General features: G+C 37.4%; 1 protein-coding gene across 5 annotated transcripts in view; it reads right to left on the bottom strand.

Moving 5' to 3' along the window:
* The window catches only part of rapgef2b (Rap guanine nucleotide exchange factor 2b), a 148,598-nt gene that overhangs the window by 72,034 nt on the left and 63,715 nt on the right, over nucleotides 1-12,849 (bottom strand). For all 5 annotated transcript variants that reach the window (XM_073820043.1, XM_073820046.1, XM_073820047.1 and 2 more), the window contains exons 5-6: nucleotides 9,586-9,661; nucleotides 4,889-5,056 (exon numbers count right to left, since the gene is read on the bottom strand). In XM_073820043.1, the coding sequence (XP_073676144.1) occupies nucleotides 4,889-5,056; nucleotides 9,586-9,661 (244 nt within the window). The remainder of the gene's footprint in view (nucleotides 1-4,888; nucleotides 5,057-9,585; nucleotides 9,662-12,849) is intronic.

Raw genomic sequence — 12,849 nt, 5'->3', positions numbered from 1 at the left:
CGAAATAAGTTAAATTTACCCTTAAAAGTTTTCACCCTCTAGCTCTTATTGCGTGTTTTTTTTTTTTTTCTTCTGGAGCATCAGTGAGCATTTGAACCTTCAGTAATAATAGCATATGAGTTTAACTGTTCAGGACAAACAAAGGAGTCTATCTATCTATCACTAAACAAACAAAAAAAAAAAAACAGCTGTGGATCATTCACATAAGAACACAATATTAAAAAATCATTTGAACTGGGTCATTTTTATAAATTGAACTATTATTTTCTCTTGTCGACAGTATATATAAACATCTTTTATGTGAAATATCTTATTCAGGTCAGTACTAAATAAACAATAATATGCATTTCGGTAAAATAATTAACATTTTGCAGATTGTGAAAGGGGGATGTAAAACTTTTGACCTAAACTGTATGTTTCTTTTTACATTTCGAGCAACAAATATTAAGCTTGATCTGCCTGGTATAGTATTTATAGCCAGTCGACTGATGCATCTCAAGAACTGAATAGATTTACCATTACACTTCTAGTTAGGATTGAATAACAGTAAAAAAAAAAAAAAAAACATCCTTAACATTAAAAACATTCTGTTTTGATGTGGAACAGACTGTGTAATATCTAAAAATGTTATTCAAATGAGTGCAGAAGGAGTGTTGCACTGAGATGAATGAACTCTACCTCATCATTTGTCTCCAAGCTGTTTTGAATCATTGTGCATCTACAGATGCCTCCAAATACAGTATGACAAATCTGAATCACGTCTAGGGCAGAGATGCTTAGAGACTTAGCTGAGGTCAATTGTGTGAGGCAGGCAGTGCAGAGTACAATTATTTCACTCTGGTGCCAGAAATTGAATCAAATTAATGCCAGTCAGCAAGTCTTTATAAGGTTATGGGAGATACTCAAGGCTGATACATGATGTAATGTTTGTGAAGTGAATTTTCACCTTCGGCTCTATCTGAGTATGGAAATCCCTCTGTGGAAGCACTCTCAAAAACTCACGGATTAGCTGGAATGCCCGTCAGCTTAACATCCAATGCGCTGCGGTCCCTCTTGAAGACGCTACTGTGAACTTTCTTCGCCTGCTACCACTGATCCGAGAACAAAAACATGGTCCAAATCGCTTCCCACAGACCATAACAACAAAAATGGAGCTGTTTGGGAAAACTCTGCAGCTGAGAAGATACAATGGTGGGAATAACTTGGGCGTCCCGTTCTAATGTATCTCCAGGGGAAAACAATTTAGTTCAATGATGCTTGACGTATTTCGCTGTACTAAACAAAACAAGAATTTCCAAACAAGCCGAGGGAACACTGGCTTCTCCCCTGAGGGAATGGGAGGAATGCTGGGAATGAACTGCAGCAGATTTGAGGGAGAAAAATCAGGAATGTGTCTACGTGAGGGTCCAGCTTTGAACCTCCGTGAAACATCTGTGTCAAAAATTCACAAGATTGACGCCCAAAACATTATGAAAGCTTCTTGCTGTCAAATCTGCTGGAGATTTTGTGGAATAAAATACAACCCTGTTTTTCGTTCTTTCAAGGTGCAGAAGGGTAAACTTCACCTTCAACTTAAAAAAATTGGTACCAGCCAAGGATGTAACCAAATACCCAAGATTATGGGAAATAAATGTAATCATTTTAAGAGTTTAAGAGTTGAGAGTAGTCAAATTAAAACCCAATTATGGATATCTGAATGTTTAAACCAATCTGAAAAACTGTAAATATACAAATACAGAAATGATTTCTTTCTGTCTCTCGGCTCAGTCTCTTTACTCAGCTGGGGCTCGATAATGTTGTATATCACACATACAGATGGTAGCAGTGCAGTGGATTCTCACTTCAACCTGGCCAGAGCACAGTGGAGACTGAGTGCATAAAACACCAGCACATCTTAAGCCAACACGACATGCTGACAGCAAACACATAGCTAACACCTACAGAGAGACCATATACCAGCCACCACAGTACAACAAAGAAAATGAGCAACTATAATGGAAACAAGCAAAGCACCTTGCACATACAGCCACAAATGAGTCGCTGCTATGTAAAAATAACTAGAAGAGACTAGAAGAGTCCAAAAGTAAGGGATGACCATTATGTTCATTTAATGCCAACCTGATTTGTTTTGTCCATTGGTGTAAGAGACAGTAACAAGCTGAAGAGGGCTTCTGAAAATGTCACCGCCTATTATTTTTACTTTTTATAACAAGCCAGCATCTATTTTATACCTAAACTTTTACTCGATCACAGACTTGCTTCTCAGCCTTTAAAAGGTAATGTACTAAGCTGGCTTTAGTTTTAAGCAGCATTTGTTCTATGCTACAATCATTTCTTCTAATCTGCCAAATATACAGAGACAAATGTTAGTAAGCTGAAAACGGTCATGCATGCTTCTCTACAATATAGTCAAGGCCAGGGTTGCCAGGTTTTCACAACAAAACCCACCCAATTGCTACTCAAAACTAGAGGGGAGGGGGGGGCTTCTGTGGTAAAATTAGCATTCCAGGGGATAAATATTACGTTATTGGGGTTGCTTAAACTTGCAGACATGAAAAACAACTCGTGGCAACAGTGTTGAAGTAGCCCAATTCCACGGGAAAACCGCAGATTTGGCAACTCTGGTCAAGGCTGGGTAGATTACTCACAAATTCTAGTTTGTTACTAATTCTTGCTAACAGAGCAAAGTTCATAAGAAGTATACAGCAATCTCGTTCCTTCCACATTGGTAATTCGAGGAAAGAGAAGTGGTTAATGTTACCAAAAAGAGTGCCAACACACTTACAGTAGACTTCCAGTAATCTAAAGCTTTAAAGAACATTTCTGTAATGTAACTTTTGTGAGAGGAACATTGTCATGCGCATTTGATGCACTGCATTGGTTATGGTGAAGAAATGTTAGCATTTGTTATAGTTTGCCACAGGAGTCATATACACTGAATGATAGTACATTATGCAAAGACAGTATGACACTATATACCATCAAATATTAGATATGTATAGTGCAAATGCAAAGTGGTACAAATTTTCCTGCACCATTTTATATGTAGATATATTTCCGTCATTATTAACATTACTGTACTTACACATAACAGTGACAAAAAGAGATGAACATATTGGCTATTTTACAGCTTTGACTCTGACTAGTATGTTTAATAATATGTGGCATTGGACCACAAAACCAGTCTTAAGTAGCACGGCTATAGTTGTAGCAATAGACACCAACACACTGTATAGGTCAAAATTATCGATTTTCTTTTATGCCAAAAATCATTAGGATAATAAGTAAAGATCATGTTCCATTAAGATATTTTGTAAATTTCCTACCGTAAATATATCAAAACTTCATTTTTGATTAGTAATATGCATTACTAAGAACTTCATTTGGACAACTTTAAAGGTGATTTCCTCAATATTTAGATTTTTTTGCACCCTCATATTCTAGATTTTCAAATAGATGTATCTCAGCCAAATATTATCACTGGAAACCTTATTTATTTAGCTTTCATATGACGTATAAGGGTGTGTTCACACTTGTAGTTCGGTTCGTTTGGTTCATTTGGTCCGGACCAAAAAGGAAAATGATACATTTGGTTCTGGTCCGCTTAGCATTCACACTAGTATTTTTGACAGCGAACCTAAAGATACCAAACCTAAAGGCATAGTGATACTTTCACAACCTGATTGATCGGCTGAATGACGTGTATTTTGTGACGGAATTCACTGAAACTCTCCAAATAAAAAGGAACAGGTGCGTTTGACTTAAAGCAGCGCTGCGGGTGTATGACATCAAAGTGATCGTCTGCTGATCGCCGCTTTAAGTCGAATACACGCAAAGGGTTTTCAAACCTGTCCTGGAGCCTCCCCTGCCCTGCACATTTTGCTTGTCTCTCTCATCTAATACACCTGATTCAAATCATCAGCTCATTAGTAGAGACTGCAATACCTGAATTGGGTGTGCCTAATAAGGGAGACATACAAAATGTGCAGGGCAGGGGAGGCTCCAGGACAGGTTTGAAAACCCCTGAACTAAACCAAACATGACAAGTGTGAACACACCCCAAGTCAAAATGTTTAAAAATTGACCCTAATGACTGGTTTTGTGGTCCAGGGTCACATATAAGGTTTGAGTTAGCTGTTTGTGCACAGATAACGTGTTTAAAAAATCGTATTTTTGGTTCGCATCTAAATAAAACTTTAATTGAATTCAATTCATTGGATTGTCCAGAAAAACGTAATGAGTGCTATGACAAATATCTATTGCAAAGCTGAATTATCAGTGTCACATGATCCTTCAGAAATTATTCTAAAATGCTGATCTGGTGCTCAGGAAACATTTCTTATTATTAATATTGAAAACAGCTGTTGCTCTTGAAGATTTTTGTAGAAAAATAGGCTTAAATGTTTCTTTTTCGTGATTCTTTGACCTATGGAAAGTGCAAAATAATAGCATTTATTTAAAATAGAAACCTTTTGTAAAATTATACACGTCTTCACTGTCACTTTTGATCAAATTAATGCATCCTTCCTTAATAAAATACTCTTTTGCTGTATTATTACTGTATTATAACTGTATTATTACTGTATTATTACTTAATATATAAACTTATCTGGATCTTAATGGAAAATCCTGTACAAATAACTATACTACGATAACACAACCTAAAATCACTGATATTGCAATATCAGATTATAATCATACCATCCATTTCTATGCATAAATAACATTTGCAAACAAAATAAAAGAAGCATCTGCAATGACACATTTACCAGCTTGTGAACAAACTGCAAAGCAAAGCCGGACAGGTGAGGAACAGGAACGCCGACAGTCATACAGGGGGAGGGGCAAAAGAGAAGCTGTACAGGTAGAGTTAAAGCATACGACTGACCGTATGGTATCCCCGTGCAACGGGCGGCTTGCCGGCGGGATAGGGGTCTACGGTGTCGATGATGGTCTGCCGCTCGCCCTTCTGGTTGATCTTGCGAAACCTTCGGCGGGACTGTCGGTGCGATGCCTGCCGCTGGAAATACTCCTCATTCTCATCCATATAGTCCACCTGCAAACGGAGGAGCGATTTGAGTGAGACACCCTCTCCCTCTCTCTCTCTCTCTCTCTCTCTCTCTCTCTCTCTTCACCCCCCACCCCCCTCCCACCCCTCTTACTGGCGCTGTGTAAAAATAGAAGTGGGTGTGCGAGCCTGTCTGTGTGCATGTGTATGTGTGTGTGTGTGTGGGCTGAGCCTCAAACACCTACGTCAAAGCGAGGCGCACAGCAGACAGAAAGAAAAGGTAGAAAAGGGGAGATGTAGTTTCAGAGGAACAGCTCGGGAGGGTCCTTCGATGGCGAATTGTGCTGTGTACTAAAGCATTAACCTTGAAATTTAAGGTTCAAATAACCATGCGTATTCCAGATCAATGATTATTCACTATCTTCACAGGGTATTCTGTTACTGTGGCAGCAGAAAATATCATTAAAGCGGTGTAAACTCGCCACGGCAGGTTTTTGAGTGACTGAACGAGGGTGGCGTCATCATACATAAGATGGGTATAAGATGCATATAAAAAGGGCCGGCCACTGTGACATTACGCCATAAGAAGTGACATGATTATCCTTATTTTGCTGCAGCCTCACATTTCACACCCACTCTGCCTTTGGGATTACACATCAAATCTCTCGCTACCGTACCAACCGCTGCTATGGCAACTGCCGGCGAGCGCGAAGCAGTGGGAATATATTGGGCGGTGTGAGCGAGTGAGAGTGCAGTATCTATATCCTGCCTCGGCCCGTAATTACAGGGCAGCATCGGCCAGTAATAACAGATGAGTTACCCAACAAGGGCACGATCAACTGTCGAGGACAGTGGCCATCGCCCCAAACAGGAGATTACGATTATGCATTTGGCAGATGCTTTTAAATGACATTAGTAACAACATCAGTACTTGCATTCTCTGGGATTTAAACCCATGGCTTTGGTGTTGCTGTCATCATGCTCTATGTGTTGAGCTATACATATATAGACTGTACATAGTACCATTCAAAAGTTTGAAATGGGCAAGATTTTGTTGAAACTAAAGTAGTTTATGATCACTAAGCCTGCTTATATTTTACCAAAATATTAAGAATGTGAAATATTATTACATTTTATTCCTATTTTCTATTGTTTCCTATTTTAATATATTTTAAAATCCAATTTATTCCTGTGATGGCAACGCAGAATTTTCAGTGTCAAATAAATCTCTAAATTTCTGATTTGGCACTCGAGAAACATTCCTTATTATTATGAACAGAGAAAACAGTTATGCAGCTTTTTATTTCATCAATAGAACCAGTGTTGTTTTTTGTGCATGCCAGTGTTGTTTATTGTGCATGCCAATTACAACCTAAAAAGTATCTGCCGCTATGGCAAGCCGTTTTAGCATTAAATACTCTTTGCCATACTAGTATGGCAAGCCGTTTTAGCATTCTATCCATGTTTGGTTACGCCCACCACCTGGCGTGCAGCGCACAATGTGCTCAACACGTCACATTGTTGTCACTCAGACAGACAGACGATTAACCATGATGGGTGGTCGCAAATGGCGAGAGGACCTATGGGTGTATTTCAAATATGTCTTTTATGTCTAAAACCATTCGTTCATTATTGTAATTATTGGTGAAAATAGTCGATCCGGAAGCTCACATTGTGTTGAACTATAGATCTGTTATTTCCACAACTTATAAGTGACACTACCCAACAGCAAAATACTTACTGACCTACAATAATTTGTTAAAAGACTACTTTTTCCCCTTTTTTTTGACTAAAACTAGACTAAAACCTTTTTGACTTTTCGTCGACTAAAATTGGACTAAAACTATCACATATAGAAGTGACTAAAATTGGACTAAAACTAATAAGCATTTTAGTCCAAAAGACTAAGACTAAGACGAAATCTAAGATGGTTGTCAAAAACAACACTGAATAGAACAGAATGATTAATAGAAAGTTCAAAAGAACAGCATTTATTTGAAAAACAAATACTTTGTAACACTATAAAGCATATCATTTGATATCGATAATTATCATGATAAATGTAAAACATATATATATTTTAAGTTTAAAGGCAGTTTTTTGCTCCAATGTGAAAGTTGTAAAAAAAAAAACATTAATTGTGGTTTTTTTATGGTAAAAACATAAACACTTTTTTAAAAGCTTCACACTTTTCCAGTCATTTTTCCTTAAAAAAATATCAAGAAACAGGTTTTTGTTGCCTCATAATATTACATTTGATAGTAGCTTGAGTTAGGATGCAGATGTAGGTTTATGTTCATCATCAAAATCAGTAATATCAGTACAAATTGTAGCAACCTCATTTTTATATGGTAAAATGTAATTATTCTGACTGAGAGTTTTTTCTTTTAATGAACCATTGGTCTTCCATAGTAGCATACAGTTAGATCCTGATAATCATCAGTTAAAACCATAAATATAGCACCCTTAATACCATGGTAAAAATGTAATATGGTTTCAAAGTATTTGTATGAAAAACAGTAGTCTAAATACATGGATAGTATAAATGCATAAATGCTATAGCTTAATCACAAAAATCACAAAAAAATGCTGTAATTATATTCCACTACTCCTCTTTCAATACATTTAATACATGTCCACATTAATGATATAATAAAATTTGACACGAATACCCACATTTCTGACACAATACCATGGTGCACTTAGTGCTACTACACTAAATTTATGGTAAATGACAGTAATTTGTAGATTAAAAAGCCTTCTGACTGTATCATTGCACACAGTGTCTCTCCTGTTTGTCAGCACTGTATCATCTGGCTATAAATTATAGCTATAAAACATATTTGTGTTCTTTGCTAAATTCAAGCGCTTCACACTGGATCTCACAGCGCTGTTTAGTAGTCACTTGACTGAGACTCATCGGTGAGTGAACGCTGAGCTGATAAACAGTCCAAATGGCGCGCTTCAAATGACTAGCGCCCTTTCATTCCGCCTTTGTGGCATAAACATTATATCGAACATTTATCGAACTGTCGTTATCATTTATCGAGGAAATTTATATTGCGCGAAAATTATCTTTATTGATTTATCCAGATTTATCAGCAGCAGCACCACACATATGCATCGTGGTACTTTTGGGAATGTACATTGAAGACTGACACGGAAGAGCAGAAACGGTTGAATAAAGTCGTTATTTTTGTTTTCTTCACGCACAAAAAGTATTCTCGTAGCTTCATAAAATTTCAGTTGAACCACTGATGTCACATGGACTACTTTATGGATGCCCTGACTATTTTATCGATCCCTTGATGGTGTCAGTTATGTTGCTGACTATGCAGGGACAGAAAGCTCTCAGATTTAATCAAAAATGTCTTAATTTGTGTTCTGAAAATGAATGAAGGTCTTACGGATTGGGAACGACATGAGAGTAATTAATGACAGAAATAATTTTTTTTATGTGAACTATCCCTTTTTTGTTTTTAGTTACTTTACTGACCACCAACGTTTGAACAGTAGTGTACTCAACATGCAGAAACATATAGGAGCCGACTGATTCACATGTCGGCACATTTCCATGCCACCCCTGAGAGCTTAACCAAATCCGAGGCTGCAAATGTAGATAGGGACTCGTGAACATACATCATGAACTGAATATGGAATATATTAGGATGCACAGAAGTGCTTGGATTCCTAAATATAATCATTTTAGTTTTTTGGACAAGGCGAGAGCATTAAATTTAGGCCGTGTTGAACATTAACCGCAGTGGGCTGGGTAATTTAAGAGGAACAAATCCACAATGAAATTTGCTTGTGGTAAAATGTAAACAAGATGCCAAAATCAACCCGAGAAAGAGACAGATGTGAAGGAGTACAGAAACATTTATAAGACATTTATCATTAGATCAGTGGTTCCCAAATGTAGCTTTAGTCTGGCTCAACTGATGCTAAACTAAACTAGACAGCACACAACTAAATTGCTCTCCTTATATAAACAGATGTCTACATAAACAAATATAACATAGCAGTTACTAAAAAGTCTTTTTTGTAAAAGTTTGTATTTGTGGAATCTAAATTTGTACAAATATTGATTTCTATAATCATTAAATATTTAAATAATATTTATAGCAAAAAGACACTGAATTTAAGTACTTTCCATAGTCAGGCTAATTTCAGGTGCACCAAATGTCAAATGCATAACTTTTTAGAGTGAATCTAACTCAATGATAATTAAAGCCACACAAAAAAACATCAAACTTCAAAAAATAAGACATCTACATAAACGTATGTACAAAGAAAAATTCAGTTACACTGGACAACCAGTAGACCATCATTCCTATTGAACCATCACATTTTCTTTGGAAAATGTTTTTTAGTGCATTCAGTTTCGGAAAAAATTCAAATTGTTATCTGCCCATTTAAAGCCAAATCTGACCTTGTGTGTACCCTTGGGGTAAAGCGTAGCACATTGTGGGAACCACTGGGGAAGAGGAATGAAACTACAGCACAAAACAGCAATTACATAGTGTGATTAGTAAGAGTATGAAGTTAAGATGATTATCTGGCCCATGATTACTCACCACAATCATCTCGGATGGCTCCAGAACGATGCACTCGCATCCACGACGTAAACTCCCTGCAGACCTCTTCCCAAAACTAGAGGAAGGACAGGAGACACAGAAAGGTTAGAAACCGCTCAACCAATTATGGAATCCTGAGATTCTGTGGGAATGAAAGCGTGCTCAGAATCCGAGCCGGAGAAGCACATATCCACACACTCGTGGCAGTGTTCCTAGCCTAGGCAGTAAGTCTCCACTGGGAAAGAAACTACGACCCGACTGGAAAAGTCCACCAAATGACATCACGGCCTAATGAAAGAGGTACAGTGCAAAGTGATGGAGTGTGTGAGTAGCAACACAAAAAACTCTATTGAAAATGGAAATGTGAGGTGGAGGTGAAAGGCAAATACTTATTTTTAGGTGGACATAGATTAACATTTTTACATAGATACACATATTTGGACTTCACTAAACCACTTGCACTGTTGAGTTAAAATGCAAAATAGCATTTCTTAATCTCATTCCCTTGACTTCACACAATAGATTTCTGTCTTTACTACACTAAAAGCAAAAAGGCAATAAATAAATATATAGGAAAAAGTCAAAACTAACTAAATAAACAGGGCTGGGATTTGACCTTTTTTATAATTCAAGTCAGCCAAATTTATGAGTCATGTTTGTCCTGAACCATTAAACTGTCTGCTCTTCTTCAGAAAAATATGTCAGGTCTTTGGTCTGAAAAAACTAATTTGTTGGTTTTTCAGCATTTGTGTGTATTTGAACTGTTTCCAACAATGACTATGATTTTGAGATCCATCTTTTCACATTGAGGACAACTGAGGGACTCATATGCAACTATTACAGAAGGTTCAAATGTTTACAGATGCTTCAGGACAAAACACGATGCATCAAGAGCCGAGGGGTGAAAACTTTTGAACAGAATGAAGATGTGTACATTTTTCTTATTTTGCCTAAATATCATATTTTTTCATTTAGTACTGCCCTTCAGAAACTACAAAATATATGTACATGTTTCCCAGAAGACAAAAAAAAGTTACATTTACTCTAATCTTCAAATTTAATGCATCGTGTTTCCTTCTGAAGCATCAGTGAGCGTTTGAACCTTCTGTAATAGTGCATATGAGCCCCTCAGTTGTCCTCAGTGTGTAAAGACTTTTTTCATATCAAAAGTAACAGCGCACAAAGTTAATTGCTATCTATTGGACGGGAGGCATGCTACAATGTTCCGTTCATTAACTGTACCCAGGCTAGACTAATCGATATTTGGGATTTAAGAATCAATAATCGATTAAAATAGAGAAATCAGTATTTTTTACCTAGCCCTAAACATAGGAAATAAAATACAATAACATAGAATAAGTAGGTTAAATGTGATGTGCACATTAAACAGAAATGTAATTTGTTTAAGCAGCCCAACTGAGTCTGGCATAAAAACACAGCAAGTATTTTTTTTTTTTGGTTTCTTCTTTCTTTTTTTCTGTTTGGTTCTGTTTGCATACTTCACCTTTCATCTGGTCTGTTGGTTTACCATTAATGCTGCTTATAAGACAGTTTTTGCAGCTGAACGAGCTGCCAGGTGACACTTTGGTCCAAAGTTGACACACACACACACACACACACACACACACACACACACACACACACACACACGTTGGGTTTACATGTTTTATGGGGACATTCCATAGGCGTAATGGTTTTTATACTGTACAAACCGTATTTTCTATCGCCCTACACCTACCCTACACCTAAACCTAGCCCTCACAGGAGATTGTGCATACTTTTACTTCATCAAAAAAACTCATTGTGCATGATTTATAAGCCTGTTTCCTCATGGGGACCTAAGAAATGTCCCCACAAGGTCAAAATCTACTGGTATTCCTATCCTTGTGGGGACATTTGGTCCCCACAACGTGATGAATACCAGGTATACACACACACACACACACACACACACACACACACACACACACACACACACACACACACACACAGACACAGACACAGACACAGACACAGACACAGACACAGACACACTTATAGCAGTTTAGCTGGGTGAGAGGTCAGAAAATCTCCTACATAGGCTTAGAAAACTATGACAGAAAAGCGAGGCTGATTTTACTATATAAATACCTACTACATAAAACATATTATCTTACAATGACAATTTGCATGCTCCTTCAAATGTTGACATTAGTAAAACGACACTTACTGCTGTATAGCTACTTGACCGCTGTATAGGTTACTGCAGAAGCACAGCCGGCAGATATAGTAACTAGCTAATATAGTTGGACTAACAGGTGCGATTTCCTTTACAAACATTGTTCCTCATTCTAAGACCACACACAATGAGGTCTGTGTTGTAATGTTCTTTGACTTCCCTTTCAGGCTTCTATCCAAATACAATATCTCAACATTTAATGTTTTCATTCATCGCTCATGATATAGTTGATGATACGATGGGTATACTCTGAAACCACACAGAAAATCAAGGATTCCAAGTGTAATTCAAACAGCAAAATGCAAGGTGAACAAACAAATCGATTAAATTTTCACCACACTTATACATTACAAATTTTTACGTGTGCTTAGAAAAAAAAATAGCTGTCTTGAGCCTAACCAAGGGGGAAAAACTTACTTGTAAAATCCCAAAGCTTAAAAAGAAATCATTATTCTCTATGAAAGCCAGGAAAAAGGAAAACAAATGATACTAATACCAGACATTCATATAAAGTATATTAACATCAACCACTGTGCGCATTCCTTGGGAATTAAACTCCCAGTGAGAGACGTGATGCCCACCCAGTCGGCCCCTACATTCCATATTACACAACATTCCGGGTGTCTGGAATGTGATTCTGTGACGATCGTGGCAGGCACTCACACACAGCAAAGAACATAGGGTTCTCCAATGTAAATAAGCCCCTTTTTATCTCTCCATATTAAGCAGAGCAAAGATTAAAGAGCTGTTATGCAAGTGCTGTCGGTGGGAAAGTCAGAAGGGAGAAGGGGATACATTGGGAAGGCTTAAGGACATGCTGAAGTACAGTAGAATGGATAATGCAATAACAGGATTCTACTGTAACGCTTCAGTGAGTGCTAAACAGCTCTGCTGCCTCTCAGATCTGCACTTGCAGACACATGGCAACATATAGCAAAGAAAACCGCATTTCAGAAGCAACCCTGAACTGTTAGTAGATATAATGCAAGGATCAAGACACTTGAGGCATGATTAACAAAGCTTCACACTTGAGGTATGATTACTTT

Source organism: Garra rufa, chromosome 16, assembly GCF_049309525.1.
Source record: "Garra rufa chromosome 16, GarRuf1.0, whole genome shotgun sequence".
In the NCBI taxonomy this organism is placed as follows: Eukaryota; Metazoa; Chordata; class Actinopteri; order Cypriniformes; family Cyprinidae; genus Garra; species Garra rufa.
This window is presented reverse-complemented; position numbering and strand designations above follow the sequence as displayed.